The sequence below is a fragment of the Castor canadensis genome, chromosome 19, assembly GCF_047511655.1.
Source record: "Castor canadensis chromosome 19, mCasCan1.hap1v2, whole genome shotgun sequence".
NCBI lineage: Eukaryota > Metazoa > Chordata > Mammalia > Rodentia > Castoridae > Castor > Castor canadensis.
Genome location: NC_133404.1, coordinates 23,785,102 through 23,805,362, shown reverse-complemented (window position 1 = coordinate 23,805,362; position 20,261 = coordinate 23,785,102). Strand labels below are relative to the sequence as shown.

General features: G+C 37.0%; 2 protein-coding genes across 2 annotated transcripts in view; one reads left to right on the top strand and one right to left on the bottom strand.

Annotated features, from left to right (window-relative positions):
* The window catches only part of LOC109680562 (uncharacterized), a 472,009-nt gene that overhangs the window by 332,027 nt on the left and 119,721 nt on the right, over window positions 1-20,261 (bottom strand). The window lies entirely within an intron of this gene.
* LOC109675239 (gamma-tubulin complex component 5-like) overlaps window positions 1-20,261 on the top strand; it is a 46,843-nt gene that overhangs the window by 1,285 nt on the left and 25,297 nt on the right. The window contains 10 exon segments of the mRNA XM_074061838.1: window positions 2,129-2,182; window positions 2,268-2,376; window positions 13,213-13,309; window positions 13,716-13,795; window positions 14,887-15,022; window positions 17,219-17,255; window positions 17,257-17,325; window positions 17,962-18,050; window positions 18,729-18,823; window positions 19,283-19,529. Of these exon segments, the coding sequence (XP_073917939.1) occupies window positions 2,129-2,182; window positions 2,268-2,376; window positions 13,213-13,309; window positions 13,716-13,795; window positions 14,887-15,022; window positions 17,219-17,255; window positions 17,257-17,325; window positions 17,962-18,050; window positions 18,729-18,823; window positions 19,283-19,529 (1,013 nt within the window).

Genomic DNA, 20,261 nt, shown 5'->3' with positions numbered 1-20,261 from the left:
GCTACACGTACAGCCCAATAAAAATCTTCTTGAATAGAGAAGTTTTTCAAAATCTGGCATCTTGTTTACCTTAATGATTATAGACACAAAGTTCCTACTTGGTTTATTACTGGCTTTCAGAGGCATGTTTTCAATGTATGTTTTCATTTCTGAAAGAAAACTTAATTATAAATTGTAATTTATAAACATAGCATGTTTCAAAAAGCTCATATGACACAGACACTTAAATACTGTAGCCCAAGTAATTTTCTCTTAATTTTTCAAATGACAATAGGCAGATCATCATTGTAGAGTTAGGGAAGACATGAGGACTTACTATCTCCATTTATGGGTTGAGAAACTAAATTATGATAGTAGGTAAAGTACTGTTACACTCAGCCATTTACTGAGGTAGAAGTAGATGAGTTACTAAATAGTGTAATGTACTTTTCAGTAGAGATTACTGGCTTTGCTACTGAAGAATGGAAAATAAGTGTTGAGGAAGCAATGCTATGATTTTATATGCTTTGATCCTTCAGGAAAATGAACAGTTCATGTTTACATTTGTTGTGAATTGTGGCCATTTTCTTGGCCCTAGAAACTCACGGGTAAGGGATAACCTTTATCCTTAAGAAAGATAAGGAGTAAAGTTAATTACACTATGGTATATAATAGGCTAACCTGAGAGTTTGAGGATGGAATTCTGGCGTTTGTGAATTTAGACAAGGAAAAGAAACAATAAAAAATCGCACTTTCCTCGAATTGGAAAGTAGCGTTTCCATCAATTATGAAAGAAGGCAACAGACCCCAGTAGTATTAACATACCTATGACTTTGAGCCAGTAGCAATCATATTATTTTTGTGTCGCATTACATCAGATATCTATAAATACTGTTTGCTCTTACTTTAATTGTACCTGTTGGACTCAATGTTAGATCTTGTTATTTAATGTATTTCTTAGTATGTGAAAAATTTTAAATAATAACTTTGAGTACATTTATTTTGCTTTGTATTTCATTTTGTACATCTAAAGACATTGCTCAGAGGCTGCAGTCACCAGAAGCTTTCCATACCCTTGTGCAGCTTCACCTTGCCTCTTCCCTGCTGGGTAAACCTCTGTGACTCTTTGTCCTGCTACACAGGATCCTTTGCCTAAGCCAGGATGTTCTTGGTCACCCTCCTGACTGTACCCTGTCCTACCCTACCCCACACACGACTATCAGCTTCACTTGACCTTCCTGTGCTTGGCTGGCTTAGCTTTGGGTGGTCTCTGGGGACCCAAGCATTCCCCATCCTTGGATCTTACTGTCTTCTGCCTCCCTCATTCTGTTTGTTTTGTGCGGAGAGATGTGCCAGGGTACCAGGCCAGCAGCTTGGGGGCCACAGTGAAATGTTGGATAATGTGCCCGTTTTTTAACTTAATAAAAAAAGTCTACCGCCATAATCCCCTTTTTGTTCTTCCTGAACCTGGACATTCAGCCTCCTGCCCTTAAATGAGTTGATAGCCTCTGCCTTATGCCTGTATATCCTGGTTCTTAGGTCACAAGGAAGGAGCATAGATGTCCCTTTCCCTTGCACACTCTTCAGCAGCTGGTAAGGTCTTCACATCCTGATTCCTTGGTTTTCTGCTTAGTGGCACTGACATTAAGTAGGAGGGAGGGCAGTACATGCTAGCACACCCTAGAGTAGCCTTCCCCCTTAGCTGTGGGCAGGTCCTAACTCACTGTTGCTTTGGAGATGTTTCTCTCTACTCCCTTTGTTCCTGTATTCGAAACATTAGTAAAAATAAATAGTTTTACACAGAAAGAATGAAAACGTTGCTCAGAGAAGGTGTCCTTAGATTTCAGTGGGCCTCCTTCATGTACCGAAAAGACTAGGAAAACCTTTTGTAGAGAGCCCTATGGGGAGACAGTGGAGCCAGAGGACACAGTTGGGAGGCTTTGATGCCCTGAGTCTGAAAAGATGCTTAAGCAGTCTGATACATGGTGATTGCTTGCCTATTATTAGAAGTAATGGGGGGAGAGGAGCACTCTGGAATTGTATAGCAAAGTGTGGTATGTTGAGGGAGGAGGAATATGGAGAGCTATGAGATGATTGTACTTACCTGTTTGACAAAACCAGCATAAAAATTGCATTTTATCTTTATTAGATTCCATCGTTTCTTGGATGTCAATAGCCACAAAATAGAAAAGACAATAGAAGGGTAAGTCAGTTGTATACGTGTGTATGTACATATTCAGAAATACGTATCTTTTCTTAAATTGTTATCTGACTTTTTTACATTTTAGAATTTATGAAAAATTCGTCATTCATTCTGATCTCAGCAAAGCTGCTAATTGGAAGAGATTAACTCAGGAATTTCTAAATGCATCCCTTCCCAGTGTAGAGGAAATAAAGGTATGCCTTCAGTTATGAGATTTCCATTATGTATATTGCTCTTTCCAATCTGATTATTGTCAACTTGTTTCTGTTAATACTCAAACATTCACTCTGTTTTAGTATCGTCCACTGACTAGAGCAGGATCTTGTGAAATTGACTTAAAGTTTGCCATCAAACTAAGTGAGCCTCAGATTTGTTATGAAAGAAACAGCATGCTCTTGCCTAATCATCGTCTCACCTCAGATTTACTGTGGTTGTGGAGATACTTGGCACAAATAGCACTGTCTGGATATCTTAAAACTTTCAAATGTCTTCTCAGCACTTGGTGAGACTGCTTGTACTTGCTTGCTAGATACAATGTTCACTTATTATGTTGGAGGGTTCCAAGACTGCTTTTAGGCTTAATAATTTCCTAGATGGATTCAGAGAACTGAAAAAGCTGATCTAACTCACCATTGTGGTTTAATATAGTGCAAAAATACAGATTAAAATCAGCAAAGGGAGAAGGTGCATAGAGCAGAAACCAGGCAAAAGCTTCAGGTGTCCTTTCCCCCTTGGAGTCCCACAGGGATGCACTTAATTCTTCCACTAACAACACATGGTAACATGGGTAAAGTGTTGCCAGCTAGGACAGCTCACCTGAGTTTGGAGTCCTGGGTTTTTATTGAGATCAGTCTTAGAAACAGGCAGTGCCTATATGGCTGACTTTAGCGACTGAGTCTCTTGCCACCCAAAGATCAGGCTGAAGGCTTCAAGCATATGAAAACAGACATTCCCCATAAGTCACATTGTTAACATAAACTGTCTGATCAAATTGATATGATGTAGCTGTACAAACACATAGTTCTCTGCAAGGTATTCTAAGGGCCTACCAGTTATCTTCCAGGAGTCTTTTCAAGGGTCGGGGATATTCAGGGTTTGGGCATCCAGGCCTGCTGAGTGAACCCTTTACTATACACACATATATTTACTCACTTAATTTAATCTTTGAGGATTAGTTTATTATTGCTGGGCTTTCTTTTTGTTAACAGTATAGAAGTTGGTGTCATAAAGAAGAGAGCTTTGGGGATGTGGTTATAACTCAGTGGTAGAGCACCTGTCTAGCATGTGTAAGAAGAAAAAGAGGGGAGTGTTCTGAATCTATCCCCTAAGGAGTAGAAATGAACTTCCATGCAGTATTCTTACAAGGACCATTTGGGAAGAGGAGGCAGATCTCTTTTAGATACCTGGATTGATTTGATTTTCCTTTCTGTGTAAGTCAGTTTTCTATTGGTGTGACAGAATACCATGATACCTTATTTTGACTCATGGTTTCAATTCCTGGTCTCCTTCCCCATTGCCTTTGGGCCTGTGGCAAGGCAGAACATCATGGAGGGGGAGCTGATAGTAGAGAAGACTGCTTACTTCATGATGACCAGAAAGCAAAGAGTAAAAGGAAGGGGCTGGAGTCCTAATATCCCTTTCCAGGGACACATCCCGAATGACCTAATTGCCTTCCTCCAGGCCCCACTTCCTAAACATTCTGCAATCTCTCGATAGCAACACAGCTGGCAACCAAGATTTTAACGTGTGGCCTTTGGGATTCATTTAAGATCCAAACAGTAGAATTGAATAATTTAGGCTCTATGACGATAATAGGAATTCTAAAATTAATTGCATCTTTAGAACACTCTCTGTGCCAAGCACTGATCATCTCCTAAAGACTGTATTTAATATGTCCTATTAGTATTTCTGTTCTAACAGCAAATTGTTTATTCTCAGTTAAATTTGTACAAATTAAGATACGGTCACATGTTGCTTAATAACGGGGATACATTCTAAGACATACATCTTTAGGTGGTTTTGACATTGTGTGAGTATACTTAAATAATGCTAAGGGGTGTAACCACCAAACACATAAACTATATGGTATAACCTATTGCTTCTAGACTGTATACATTTCCAGCATGTTACTGTCCCAAGTATTGTAGACAACTGTAATACAATGATAAGTATTTGTGTATCTAAATATATCTAACCAAAGAAAAAGTCCAGAAAAAATATGATATAAAAGTTTAAAAATGGTCCACCATGTTGTAAGTACAGAGTACTTACCACAGATGGAGCTAGCAGGAGTGGAAGTTGGCTGTGGGTGAGTCAGTGAGTGTGATGAGTGAATGTGATGGCCTGGGACTTCATTGTCATTCCATTGGAAGATCTTGAGGGACAGTAACATGAATGGAGCTGTCACTGCCTATGACAATAATGCCTTCTTCTGGGATACTTCCTGAAGGACCCGCCTAAGGTACTTTTTCATGTAACTTTAAAAAAACTTTTTTTATTGTTTTTATATTTATTCACATGTGTATACATTGTTTGGGCCACCTTTCCCTTCCTCCCTTCCCTTCCCCCTTCCCCAAACCCTTCCACCCCCCTCCTTGCTTCCAGGTAGAACCTGTTCTGCCCTCTTGTTCTCCAGTTTTGTTGAAGAGAAATCATAAGAGATAATAAGAAACAGCATTTTTGCTAGTTGGAGATAGAGACAGCTATACAGAGGGATTCCTAGTGTTGATTCTATGCATATGTCTATTACAACTCACATTGGTTCATCTCTACCAGACCTCTTTATTACTTCCTGGTCACCTTCCCATAGTGGCCTCTGCTAGTTCAAGATTACTATATTTGCTCGCCTACAGTGGGCACATCAGCCACATTCAAGTTTTAGGTTTCCTTGCCTTTCCTTATTCCTCCCATATGCATTCTGCCCTTAGTGGGTGACCCATGTTCAATAATATTGCTGCATTTGTTTTAGGTCTATAATCCACATATGCAGGAGAACACACAGTTTTGGGCCTTCTGAGCCTGGCTAACTTCACTTAAGATGATGTTCTCCAGTTCCATCCATTTTCTTGTGAATGACAAAATTTCATTTTTCTTTGTGGCTGAATAAAATTCCATTGTGTATAAATACTACATTTTCTTAATCCATTCGTTGGTAGTGGGGCATCTTGGCTGTTTCCATAGCTTGGCTATTGTGAAGAGTGCTGCGGTAAGCATAGGTGTGCAGGTCCTTTTGGAATAACCTGAGTCACATTCCTTCAGGTATATCCCTTGGAGTGAGATTGCTGGATCATAAGGCAGATCTATGTTTAGTTTTTTAAGAAGCCTCCATATTGTTTTCCAAAGTGGTTGTACTAGGTTACATTCCCACCAGCAGTGTATGAAGGTTCCTTTTTCCTCTCAACCTTGCCAACACTTGCTGGTGGTGTTCTTGGTAGTATTCTAAAGGAGTGAGGTGGATTCTTAGTGTGGTTTTGATTTGCATTTCCTTCATGGCCAGGGATGGTGAGCATTTTTTCATGTGTTTTTTGGCCATTTGGATTTCTTCCTTTGAAAAAGTTCTGTTTAGTTCAGTTGCCCACTTTTTTTTTTTTAATAAATGGAAGGAATTTACTGTAAGCAAAAAGTATGGGGCCTTGAGACGTAGCTCAGTGGTATGCATGCGGCCCTAAGTTCAGTCCCCAAAACTGGGGGGAAAAACACAGTAAATATATGAACCAATAACTGTTTATTATCAAGTATTATGTTGTACTTATAGTTGGATGTTCCATATACTTTTATGCAGCTGGCATTGCAGTACATTTTATGCTGACATCTGTAATGTCATACTATAAAGTGATGGCCACAGACTCACTAGTGATAGGCATTTTCAGCTCCATTATAATTTAAGGGACCACTGTCATATGTGTAGTCTGTCAGTGGCTGAAACATTGTTATGCAGCATATGACTGTATTTGTCTTGAGTGGGACAGTTAAGTAAAGCAATGCTTGTCCCTTTTGATTCCTACTTTGATATTTCATTGCCATTTGGTCATTTTACTGTATACCTTTGCAGCTCTGAGGCCATGTTTACCAGCCTGCATATCCTGTGTTTTCTTGGCATTCCTCTTCCCCTTTCTTTTGCCTGATGATGCTCACCCTTTGATTTTAAACTCAAGTATGTCTTGATGCATACTGTGTATTTCACTTTATTGTGTTTGTTATTGCTAACTGTGTGCCTCTTCCTTTAGCTTGCAGGCTGTACATGTGTAGACCTCTGTGTCTGACTTTTTTTCTTGAACACCTACAGTAGACAATACATATTTGTTGAAGGAATACACAAACCTTTGCAGTACTTTCTGCTTTACTGTCTCCCTCTTGGATCCTGCCTCCCTCTTGGATCCTGCCTCCTCATACAAGGAGGGTTGGTTACCCTTTTCTCTTATGCTGTGGTACCTTAGACACATCTGTTACACTTTTTCTGAGCTTATTGATAGTTTTCTTATCATAAAATCAATCATTGTAATCACTGATTTTTAGTAAATGTGTGAATTGTATGGCCATCATCAAAATCCATTTTTAGAACATTTCCATCACCCAAAAGTTTCCCTCAAGCCCATGTGTAGTCTGTGCCTGCTCACATCCCAATCCTACACAGCTTATATGCTGCTGCATTTATAAATGTTTTGGACATATATATTTGAGATCATACAAATTCATTGTTTAGAGTCTGATTTCTCTCACTTAGCATTGTATCTTTATGGGTCATACATGTTGTAGCACCTTGTCTATGTCATTCCTTTTGTCGCTGAATACTATTGCATTGTGTGGATGCACTGTGTTTTAAATTCACCCGTGAATGACATTTAGATTGCTGCTAGTTTTGACTTATTTCATATAGTGAGCTCTTGTAAACGTTCCCATTCACGCTTTGTGCAGGACATATGTTCATTCCTCATTGGATATTCCTAGGAGTAGAATTGCTGGTTTATATGGTAAGCTTAACCTCTTTTATTTATTTATTTTTGTGGTCATACTAAGGTTTGAACTCAGTACCTCAGGCTTGCTAGGCAGGCATTTACCGCTTGAGCCACTCTGCCAGCTCTAGGTTTAACATCTTAAGATGCTGCTAAACTGTTGCCAGAGTGACTGTATCTTTTTATATTCCTACCAGCAATGTATAAGGGCTCTGGTCTCTCTACATCCTTACCTGTACCTTTATTGTCTCTCATTTTGATTGTAGACATCCTGGAGAGTATGTAATAATATCTCATTTTAGTTGGATTTACATTTCCCTACTACCTAATGATTTTGAGCATCTTTTCTTGTGCTTTTACATCTTCTGAAATCTCCAGGTCTTTTGACCATTTTTAAATGGGGGTATTTTTTCTTTTTGAGTTATCAGTTGCTTACATACACCTCATATAAGTTCTTTATCAGGAAAAATGATTTACAAATAGTTTCCTCAAATTTCTGACTTGTCTTTTCATTTTCTTCATGGTTTCTTTTTTTAATGAAATCTACCTTGTTTCTTTCTTTTATAGTTTTATGCTTTTGGTGTCATATCTAAGAACTCTTAGAAAATAGAGTGTTTTTCTATTTTCTTCTAGGGGTTTTATTATTTTAGCACCTGCATGTAGGTCTGTATTCCATTTTGAATTATTTATGTTATGAAAAAGGAGTATAAGTTGATGCTTTTATAGATTTACAGATATACAGTTATCCCAACACCATTTGTTGAGAGGCTGTCCTTTATCAAATCATCTTGGTAATGTGTCAAAAACAAAATAAAAATGTACCATAAATGTAAGGATATATTTTTGGAGTCTAAATTGCTTCATTGCTTTGTATGCCTATTTTTATACCAATATGACTGTCTTTTTTAGTGTAACTTCATAATAAGATTTTTAACTTGAGTGTATAAGTCCTCTTAGTTCATTCAGGTTGCTATGGCAAAATACAATACACTCTGTGGGTTATAAACCATAGAGATCTATATCTCACAGTTCTAAAGGCAAGAAATCCAAGATAAGATTTGGTGTCTGGTGAGGGCTTACTTCTTGCTTCACAAACAGTTGTCTTACTGTGTTCTCACACTAGAAAAGGTCAAGGGTCTCCCTGGGGCCTTCTTTATTAGGTCATTAATCCTATTCATGAGGGTTCTGCTGTCATGACCTACTCACTTTTCAAAGGCATACACCTTAGAATAAATAATAAACCTCCTCCTGAACCTCAGAGGTTAGTTAGGATTTCAACATACAAATTTTGAAGGAGACATTAACATTTAGATGATAGCATTCTCCAGTTTCTTCTTTATAAAGTTGATGATAGACCCTTTAGGTATCTGTGCATTTAGGATCAGTTAAATTTCTACAAAAAGTCTGCTGGGTTATGTTGACCAACTTGGGAAGTGTTCTTATCTGTCATAGGTTGTATTGTGCCCTCCAAAAAATGTGTGTAAATTCTGTTACCCAGTATTTGTGATGTGACCTTATTATAAGGGCCTTAGGTGATATCATCAAATTAAAGTTATGCTGAATTAGGGTAGGTCTTAATCCAGCATAATTAAGAAATAGTGTCCTTATGAGAAGAGGATACAGAGAACATCATCAAACAATGGAGGCAGAGGTGGGAACTGCATCTCTATAAGCCAAGGAATGCCAGAGATTGTCAGCAACTGCAAGAAACTATGGAGAAGCATGGGAAGATGTTCTCTGTAACCTTCAGAGGAGCATGACTCTCTTCCAACCTTCACAACTGTTAGAGAGAGAACATGTGCATTTTGTATTAAACCATCAGTTTGTTGCTTTTAGTTGCACAAACTAAAACTCTTTCTACTTTGATTTTTCATTTTTTTTCAGCAATCTGATTTCTTAAAATGTGTTAAGGAGGGTTCCCTTCACTCCTACGTTATAGAAGAGAATTTAGAGACAGTTAACATTCCTTCCTTAAATGTTTTGTTGGAACTCATCAGTAAAACCATCTGGAGTTAGTGCATGATTCTGTAAGATTCCTAATTGTTGATTCAGTTACTTTAATAATAATTATGCATGACTTCAGAGAACTATCTTCTTTTTTTGTGGTACTGTGGCCTGAACTCAGGGCCTTCACCTTGAGCCACTCCACTAGCCCTTTTTTGTGAAGGGTTTTTTCAAGATAGGGTCTCGTGGACTAGTTGCCTGGGCTGGCTTTGAACTGCGATCCTCCTGTTCTCTGCCTCCTTAGTAGCTAGCATTACAGGCGAAAACTGTCTTCTTGGGAACTACTACTCCTTGAGCATGGCATGGTGGTGCAGCTGTAATTCCAGTTCTCAGGAGGAGACAGGAAGGACCTGAGTTCAAAGAAAGCTTGGGCTACCTAGGGAGACACTATTTCAAACACCACCCAAAAGACTCCTAAAGACACCTTGTATGAATTTTGGTACATTGTTTCTTTCAAGAAATTGATCAAAGTTACAAATTTTGTGGCTATAGAGTATTCATAATACTCCTTCATTATTCTTTTAATATTCATGGGATTTGTAGTGAGGCCCCTTATGCGTTTCTAATTTTAGTAACTTTTTCTGTGATTAACATAGTTAGACTAATAATATTATTGGTATTTTCAAAGAATCACCTTTTAGTTTTACTAATTTTCTTAACTGATTTCTGCTCCTATTATTTCTTTTCTCCTTTCTTTGGATTTTATTTGTTCTTAGTTTCCTTTGACAGAAGCTTACTTAGATTATTGATTTTATATCTTCTTTTTTTTAACATAGGTATTTAGTGATATAAATTTTCTTCCAGGCATTGCTTTTGTTACACCACACAAATTTGATGAGTTATATTTCATTTCACTTTGTTCAGTATACATTTAAATTTTGAATTTTACCCATTTTTGTTTAGAAGTTATTGTTGCATTTCCAAATATTATATATAACTTTTCAGTGTCTTTCTGCTAATCATTTCCAGTTAGCATCTATTTTAAATATTTGTACTGCTTTTATGGGTAGTGTGGGTACCTTATAACAGCATATCCCCAGTTTCTCTGTCCTATCTAACATTGTTGTCATTCCTTTCACTGACTGGCAAACAAAAATCATTGGTTATGTTGTTCTATTATTTTTTTAAATGTTTTTTATTTGTTTATCATAGTTGCACAGGGTTTCATTGTGACATTTCTGTGTATACCCCAGTTTGGTTCATCCCCTCCAATATTCTCCGTTTTTCCCCCCTCTCTCTTCTTAAAATGACTTTAACAGGTTTCAGTGTTCCATATTCATACATATGTAGAAAATACATTGCCGTGTTCACCCTTCTTTACCCTCTTCATTTACCCTTACCCTCCCACTAGCACCTCTGCTTTTTTTTATTGTTTATTCATTTATTCATATTGTTCTACAATAATTTTTTAAGAACTGCTTATTGTTGGAACAAGGAAGAATATGAACAAGATTGTATTTCCCTTGGGATTTCCCTAATGCTTTTTCCCTCTTTATGTAAGTTCAGATTTCTTTATTATTTTTCTTCTCTCTGGAGGATTTCTTGCCAGGCAGGTCTAATGGTAACAAGTTCCCTCAATTTTTGTTTGGATGAGAAAACCTTTATCTGTTCTTCACTGTTTTTTTTTTTTAATATAATTCCTATTCTTTGTCCTTTATAGGTAAGATGTTTTGTTTGACCCTCTGGCTTCTAACAGGGTTTTCTCTCACTTGCTGTATTCATATGCTTGAGTGTGGTATTTACTTACCTTGCTTGGTGTTTTCTGATCTTTTGAGCTTTGCTGTTTGTCTGTAATTTTGGAATATTTTTATTATTTCCCCAAATATTTCTTGTGTTCCTTGGTCTCTTTTCTGTTCCTGGAATCCTCCTTAAGGGTATATTCTACCTTTTGTATTTGTCCCTCAGTTCCCTTTTTTATTTTGTTTTTCAGTGTGGGAAATTTCTGTAGACAGGCAGGCACTCTATCACTTAAGTCATGCCCTCAGCCCTTTTTGCTTTAGTTATTTTTCTGATAGGTCTCACATTTTTGCTCTAGCTGGCCTAAACCCCAGCGTCCCCTTCCTCCATGCACATTGCGACAATGACAGATGCGCACCACAATACCCAAGTTATTGGTTGAGATAGGGTCTTGCTAACTTTTTTTTTTTTTTTTTGCGCAGGCTGGTCTTGAACCATGACTGTCCTGGTCTCTGCCTCCTGAGTATAAGCATGAGCTGTCGTACCTAGCCCACTGTGGACATAGCTTTAAGCTCACTGATTCTTTCTTCTGTTGATGAGCCCATCAAAGAGTTTTTCTCATTTCTGTTTCCTTTTTTTCTTTTGTTTTGTAGTACTGGGGTTTTTTTGAACTCAGGACCTCACACTAGCTAGGCAGGTGCTCTCCCACTTGTGCCATACCCCAAGGTCTTTTTTCAAACAGTGTCTCACATTTATGCTGGGGTCAGCCTGGACTGTAATCCTCCTATTTATGTAAGTGGGATGATAGGTGCATGTAGTTGAAATGGCATCTCATGAACTGTGTGCCAAGACTGGCTTCAAACTGTGATCCTCCGATTATGCCTCCCAAGTAGTTAATATTACAAGTGTGAGCCACAGTGCCTGACTCTGTTACCTTTATTTTTTATTTTTAATTATTTTTTAGAGTGCCATCTCTCAGTTGGTATTACCCATCTTTTTTTATTAACACATATTAGTTGTGCACATTAATGGGTTTTGGTAGATTTTTTTATATATGCATGTGGCATGCATTAATCATATTCAGCCATCCTTCTTCCACCACCATCCTGCTTCCCAATCTCTATTTTAGTCTGTTCTTGCTTGTAATCTACTTTTTCCATTAGAACCCTTAGTGTGTTAATTACAGTTTTAATTCTCAATCTGAGTCCAGTTTGGATCTCTTCTTACATGCCATATCTGGCGTCCAGTGTTTAGTGTTGGCTGAGGTGCCTGAAATCCTGACTCCATTCAGGGCATTTGGAAGGGAGCTAGTCATTTGAATACCTAGTGTGGGTGTGACTTAATAATAGTTACTGAACTTCCAGCTTTCCCAAAGGAAAGCTATACTGTTCACAGAAACTATCTAGACAAATTAATACAGCATAGTTCTACATGTGAGCCATTCATAACACTGACCACCTCTAACATTTTAAGAGCTCAGTGGCCAGAAGCTAGCCAAGGGCCATTAATTTAAATAAGCCCTTACTGGACTACGCAAGGCTTCAGCAATTCAAGCTTTCTAAGTGTTAACTTCTTCTGCAAGCTAAACTTGCAGTTTAGAAACCAATGTTATAAATAAGGAAAGACTGACAGAAACTTGAACAAAGGAAAAGTATGCTCTGGATTATAAAAAAGCCAACATTACAAAGATATTACTTTTCGTAAATAGGAGTGATATGCAAATCAGTGTAAGTTATAATTAAAAAGTATTGAGACTTGAAGTCTTGGGACCAGCATAAATTGGTTTCCAGTAAAGAATAATTAGAACACTTTTGTATTGAATACAAATACATATAATCTTTATAGAGGTTATTTTGACATTTCTAAAAATTCCATGTGCAAATCTTCTTTAGCTAAGTTTTTCACTTTTGATGAATTTCTTATACAGGTAATTATTAAATAACCTACATTTGCAGCAGCAAAGATTGGAAAAAAATCTAAATGTTGTTAATAGGAGACTGGTTAACAAAATGTGGTACATCTGAGCCAAACTGTGAAGAAATGTTTAATCTTAAGGATACATATTGCCATGGAATTACATATATTTAGCCACAATGTCACATTCCAAAAAAAGGCATTAACAGTTTATAGGAATAAAAACTGTCATTGCTCAGATGTTTTATATTTGTTAGAAATATGGAACTCAAACTTCATGTGGCTTTGAGGTTCTCTATGTGTAAACATTTGAAACTATGAAAAATGTTTAGAGGACAGGATTTATTTTGATGCAACTCATGATTTCTCAGACTGGGAAAAAATTGAGGATGTAACTGTCAAGGAGTAATCTCTGTGGAATCTAGTTTAGGAAGCACTTATGAACCTTAGGAATTCATTATTTTGTTTTGTTTTGTTTCAGAGACAGATGCACATTATTCCATACTGTCACTCCTTCTGTTTCTGTCTGATTCTCCTTCAAACAGCAATTATGTGGAATCACCAAGAAATAAAGAAGTGGGTATGTTTACAGTTAGTTTAGAAGACAAATTGATTTTATTTCTTAATTACTAGGCATTGAGATTTTTATTAAAACTTGTAAAAATCTATGAAACTGAAGTATTTCTGTTTCTTTGGATGCAGTGGCAAACTTTCACTTAAAATATAAGTTCTAACTGCATAAGTTAAAACTGTCTTCATGATAGAGAAAACTAACTTTTGAGAGTGAGTTAATTAAAATGTAAGAAGTATTCAAATACCAATTTATTAAGTGTTCCAGTATTTTTGAAGTTTTGTTTCCTGAGTGTATTTTGAGCTTTAGACTTTTTTTCTTTTTTTTCTATAGTTGTGGTAGTTCTGGGTTTTTGTTTTTGCTTCCCCCCCAATGTTTACGGTAAAGCTAATGAGGTTCTTCTGTTATGTTTTAGAAAAGAAAGATGATTTTGACTGGGGAAAATACTTGATGGAAGGTGAAGAAATTGACCTTGGTCCAAATGTGGACGCACCAGTAAGTGGTAATGGTTTTGCCATTGAAAACAAGACAAAGGTCACTTTAATGGTTCCTTCTGCTCATGGAACATTTTAGCTAAAGCAGAAACACTCTTTGCTAAGTTATAATAGTTTGTTATAGAAGAATTATTAAGATTTTGCACCATATCATTAGTTCCGGGAAATGGAGTGGGGCGAACACAGGTATCCCCTCAGGAGAAGTGATCTTGTGATTTGTTACTACCTAAAATCATTCCATTCCTAGCCGGGCACCAGTGGCTCACTCTATAATCCTAGCTACATAGGAGGCAGAGATCAGGAGGTTTGAGGCTTAAAGCCAGCCTGGGGAAATAGTTCGTGAAAACTTGTCTTGAAAATACCCAAAGCAAAAAAGGGTTGGTGGAACTGGCAGAATAGCTCAAGTGTTAGAGTGCCTGCCTAGCAAGTGTGAGGTCCTCAGTTCCAACCCCTGTACCACCTAAAAAAGTTTAAGAATGTGAAATCATATCCACTTAAGATAAATGACTTTAGGGGCTGACTGAGAGGCTCAAGTGGTAGAGTGCCTGCTTAGCAAGCATGAGGCCCTGAGTTGAAACCCCACTACTGCCACAAAAACCAACCATCATTCCTAAGAAAACATATTTAGCCAGGAGCCTGTGACAGAAGCCTGCAATCCCAGTTATTTCAGGAGGCAGAGATAAAGAGGATCTCATTTTGAATAGTTTGCAAGACCCTATCTTGAAAAAACTCATCACAAAAAAGGGCTGGTAGAGTGGTTCAAGGTGTAGGCCCTGAGTTCAAACTCCAGTACCACAAATAAAAAAAGGCTGGTGAAGTGGCTCAAGTCATAGAGCACCAATCTAGGAAGCATGAGACCATGAGTTCAAACCTCAGTACTATCCCCCACCAAAAAAAAAAAAAGAAAAATCATTTCATTCCTGTAATAGACACTTTCAAGAGACTTAGGGAAAGTTTCATTTGGCTTTTGCTTTTCTGTCCATGTTGCTTGAAAACTTTTGCTTTTCTTGTGAAATTCTCCCAATCTTTAAGCCAAAATTGCTCTAATTGTGAATTGTTTCTAAGGGTAAGGTCTGTTTTTTTTTTAATCAGAATTGGTCTGAAGACAGTGAGGATGAAGATGCTCAACAGTCCTTAAGTAGGGAAGACTCTGGGATCCAGATAGGCAGGACTCCATTAGAATAACAAGATCAAAACAGAAAAGTGGGGCCTCAAGTCAGCTGGAAAGGTATTGTGTGTGGCCAGGTGCTGGTGTTTCTGACAGGAATCCCCTAAAGAATGGACAAGCTTTGAGATCAGTTTTAATCAAATCTGTGAATTTTTCATATGGTTAGTACTTGGGTCTTGAAAGTTTTCTCTAAAAAGACATTTCCCTGTATTTTTCTTTTGTTTGTTTAATTATCACTTGCATTTTGATCCTTAGTGGCTACTGGGTCCATGAAGGTAGGGTAGAGGGTTCAGTTTGTTTTTCTCCCATCTCATGAGCCTGTCTCCCCAGTGGCATCTAGGATACAGTCCGTTCTTCCACAATGCTTTGTGGTTCCACCTTTATCATATGTCAGGTTCCCCCAGAAGTTTTCTCCACCTCCTGATAATGGCCTCAGATTTTGAATACATCAGATTAGTCCATTATAGGCAGAGCCCGCCTGGTCCAGTCACTTCTCCAAACCCCCACTTCTGAATGGTATAGTAGAGAGTTCAGTTTTCAACACATGAGACTTTTGAAGGACACTTCATATCTAAATCATAGCAATTCCTTTTATTCCTTTTTTTCTAGTCTTTAATCATTAATAAGTGTTTTTATCATATGCTGTTCTTTTTCTCTTTTATTCTATTACATCAATATATATATATTTTTCTTTTTAAAAAATTACTCTTATTGTTGTGCCAGGGGTACATTGTGACATTTATAAAAGTTCTTACAATATATCCATTATTCTCCTTTATCCCCTCCCCCCCATTCCTGGAATAGTTTCAACAGGTCTCGTTGTACCATTTACAAATATGAGTACATAATATTTCCACTATTGTGCCTGGTGGAGTGGCTCAAGTGGTAGAGTTCCTGGCTAGCAAGGGTGAGTCCTAGAGTTCAAACCCCAGTGCTGCCCACCTCTTCCCCCAAAAAGATAAATTTTCTAATATTGAGTCATCTTTGAATTCCTGAGCTAAACTTTGACCATTCTGTTTCAGTGTAGGATGTTTAATTGTTATTCTTTGATGAGTTATCTTTATTAACATCTTTATCTGGTTTTACCATCAAAATTATATTAGCCTATAACATTTTAGTTAGCTTTCTCTTTTTCCAGAATAACTTACATAAAATAGAAATCATCTACTTTATGAAAGTTAGTACAAGTCCTGCTGCTTTGAGAAGGTCTTTGGTTGCCATTTCAATTTCTTTATTGTTTGTTTTACTATTAAGGTATACCATTTGTGTCTTTTAATGGTATGATCATTTTTAAATTTGAGTGATTATAGCTGGATATAGTGATTCACACCTGTAATCCTAGCTGCCAAGGAGGTGGAGATCAGGAAGATTATGGTTCTTCACTAGCCCAGGCAAAAAGTTCATGAGAACCCATTCCATTTATTTGAGAAGCATAAATAGGAGGATTGTGGTCCCAGCCAGTCTGGTTATAAATGCAAGACCTTAATGACAAATGCCTATTGGAGAGAAGGGCAGCTGGGGATGTGGCTCAAGTGGTACAGCACCTGCCTGGCCCTTAATTTAAAATCCAGTAATAATAGATAGGTTGATATATAAATTTGAGCAGTTGGTTTTTACTTTCCACCTGATAACATTTAACTAAATATTTTTTGTGTGTTTCTATGTATGGTTTGAAAGAAAATATAGAAGTATTAAGTAGCTTTTAAAAAGCCATTTAAGGTATATATCTGAATGGAGTCTTAAGTCCAGATATTTTGGCCAACAGTTTTTTTGTTAACTATTTGTGATGATGAATCTTAATTGTCTACTTCATTGGATTGAGAAACACCTCAGAGATTAGTAAAGTATACCTTTGGTGTGTGTGTGAGGGTGTTTCCAGAGACATTAAATCCTGAGAGTGCTGACTTAGTGAATAGATGAAACCCTTGATGGATTCATAGCACATTGGCATTATTGAATGGTGTTGGAGAGTAGGAAGAAGTAGGTTACTAGGACATGTCCTTGGAGACTGTGTGTTGCCCTGGACTTTTCCTGTATTCCCTTTCTCTGCTCCCTGCCCATCATGATATGAACCACTCTGCCATACTCTGATGGACTGAAGCCTCTGAACCTGTAAGCAAAAATTAATAACGCCTCCTTTTAAGTTGTTTTCATGTGCTCTGGGTTTAATCCCTACTACTGCCAAAAGAAAAAAAAATTGTTTTCATTCATTTTTGTTACACTATTGTAATTAAACCTTATTACATATCCTTCCAGCAGATGAGCCAGATGGCTGAAGCTGGTTGGAACAGCATGTACTGGACAACCAGGCCTTCTAGGATTCCTCATAGTTTACATTTGCACTCCAATTTAGCTGCTGTCTGGTAAGAAATTGAACTTTTCATATAATGAAATGATAGAAGACAGTTTGAGGGTAAAACATTTGGTTTGTTATTTAAGCCATTTCATTTTCTTGAAATGTAAGCTTGTTACTTTAAACAATTTCAATTGAATACATACACATCCACCCCTTGATGGGCAATCCAGCCATGACCTTCCACGTGTTGAGCAAGTACTCTACTGCTGAGCTAAGCCCTAGTCCATTCGAACAATTTTTAATTAGTTATTATTTAAAATATCCAAACAATGATTTAATTATGCTATATATTGTTATTTTTAATTTTAATGGATTGGTATATATTAGCCCATTATTTAATTTATGTTTTAGTGCACTCATTATAAAAAGACATTTACTGTTTTCCATAAAACACATTGCATAGTTTTAAACATTTGCCTACCCATGGGGAAAGATGACAATTGGAATTTCTTGGAAATGCTTCTCTGAGAGTATTCAATGAGTGTGTGAAAATTAATACAGAGGACAATAAAGGCATTTATTATGTTTATTATTGACTGATTACTCTTTAAGTTAGCATAAAATTGCACACATTCATCAAGAAAAGTTATTTTACCTAGTTAGAAATTTTTTCTGTTGACCTTTGATGTTTGGTATTTAATAGGGAGCAGCACCTGTATAGCAGTGATCCATTGTATGTTCCAGATGAAAGGGTTTTTGTTACTGAGACACAGGTTATTCAAGAAACCCTATGGTAAGACCTATTAATCTAATTAATAGTCTGGAAGACTTTACTAGTAAAAACTAAAACTGTTTTCATAAAGGAAAGTTTCCATGTGTTTCCATGTGCAAACTAGAAATAGGCCATTAAGAACAAAGTTCTTAATGACTTTTGACTTTGGACTGTAGTGATTGGGAGGTTTTGATAATACTTGCTTCTTTTCCATTTTCAGTAATTTAATATATAATTTTGTTGGATTAGACCATCCCTTTTTTAATATCTGAGTTCAAATCAAGGTTTGCTCTGACTGCTTTTACTAGAAAGAGTGTATTGATAAGAGTTGCCTGAGACACAGGCACTGGGAATTAATGCAGTGTGTAGCACTGTTATTGCTGAGCTCCGGGTCCTGTGCCCTCACAGTGAATTGTGGTACTGACATTCTGATAGTGTTAGACATTGGATGGTCTCTTTGGGTTGTCAAGTACATGGGGGAGGTGCTTTGATAACACTGTGTTGGACTTCTTTCTAAGATGATGTTGAAATATCTTGACTCTTGAAGTGAAGATGAAAATATGGATATCTTTGACTTTCTTGTCATCCCACTTGTTTTGTCCCCTAGTTTTCGATCTTCAATAAAAATTTTTTAAGCATACTGCAATGGCTGTTTTTCTAGACTTAAAGAAAGTATATTCATATTTTCATTTCATTTCGGTTACTTTCAGGGATTAAAAAGCTCTTTATAGTTCAGTTGATAGATGGGAAAGTAACTATGAGAAACAATATTGTAGTAACCCATTTGACACACGTAAGTTATTTGAATTTATTGTAACTAAATAATAGGATTTATATAAATGGTGGCAATATAACTTTAGAACGTTTTGCAATATTAAAGTTAATTATTAAATAGAGTTAAGATCTAAGAAGTAAAATTGTGTATCTTTACAGTACTTAGACAACTCTTTAATATTGTTTATTACTAATTTTGATTTGTGTTCTCTGATCTTTTTTCTTTCATTTTGTTCTGGGAAAGCTGTTCACTATAATTATTTTGCCTACAGTTTATGTGTACTTTCAAAAAATATAAGTCACTAGTTTATATTATGTAGAAATTAATGCTCATTGTTTCCTGAGTACAAAACTAAATATTCATCATTATATTAACTTTGTCTTCTATTAGTATTTAAAACTAGTGTTTAATTTTACAGTGAATTCAAATGTTTAGAAAAGGCCAGCGTCAAATAATTGCACTTTGCTTCAATCACGGGTCTGTTTACGATCTGTGCTGGAACAAATAGCAGTGTATGGACAGGTTGTGTTTCGACTTCAGGAGTTCATCGATGAAGTCATGGGACACAGCTCTGAAAGCCTCCTACCTGGAAATGGTTGTGTACCCAAGAAGTCAACTGAAGCTCCCTTTAGAACCTGTCAGGCTTTCATGTGGGCTGTTCACAAATATTTCATTAGCTTCAAAGAGGAGCTTGCAGAAATTGAGAAGTGCATCATCAATAATGGTATTTAAATGTTCTTTATTTCATAAGATACATAACTCATACTTGAATTCCATTGAAATTGTCCATTGATAGAAGATGCCAAAATTACAGGCTGAGCATGTTGGGGCTTTCTGTAATGCATGTGGGAGGATTGAGGTCAAAGAGTGGCCCCAGGCCAAAACACAAAGCCCTACCTGCAAAAGGGGGCTGGGGCTCAAATGGGCAGAAGAAAGGGAGGGAGGAAGGATAAAGGGAACTACAAGGCAAATAGGTAATTCTTATGGATGTCATATTTTGAGTTATTTTAACTTTATATTTTTAAGCCACTCATAGTTCTAAAAATCCAACACATATAGAACATGTACAATGAAAATTCTTCCTCCTGATTTAGTTCCCAAGCCAGTCAGTTTCTCTCCCCAGAGGCAGACCAAGTCCTTAGCTCTTGTACATACTTCCAGAAATACACAGATATACCCAGGTAATGCACAGACATAAACACATACCTGGTAGTCACTACACTACCCTCTTTAAGTTAGTTTCTAATTTAAACTTTGAGGATTATACCATCCAATTACATGAGACCTTCCTCATACCTTTTTTTCAGTACCAGGGTTTGAATTCAGGACCTCTCTCTTTCTAGACAGGCTACTCTTTAACACTTGATCTACTGCGTGTTTCACTGTATAGCTTGGTATATCATACATACTCCAGTTTTCCTTGATGGGTATTTAGATTGGTTCCAGCCTTTTGCGG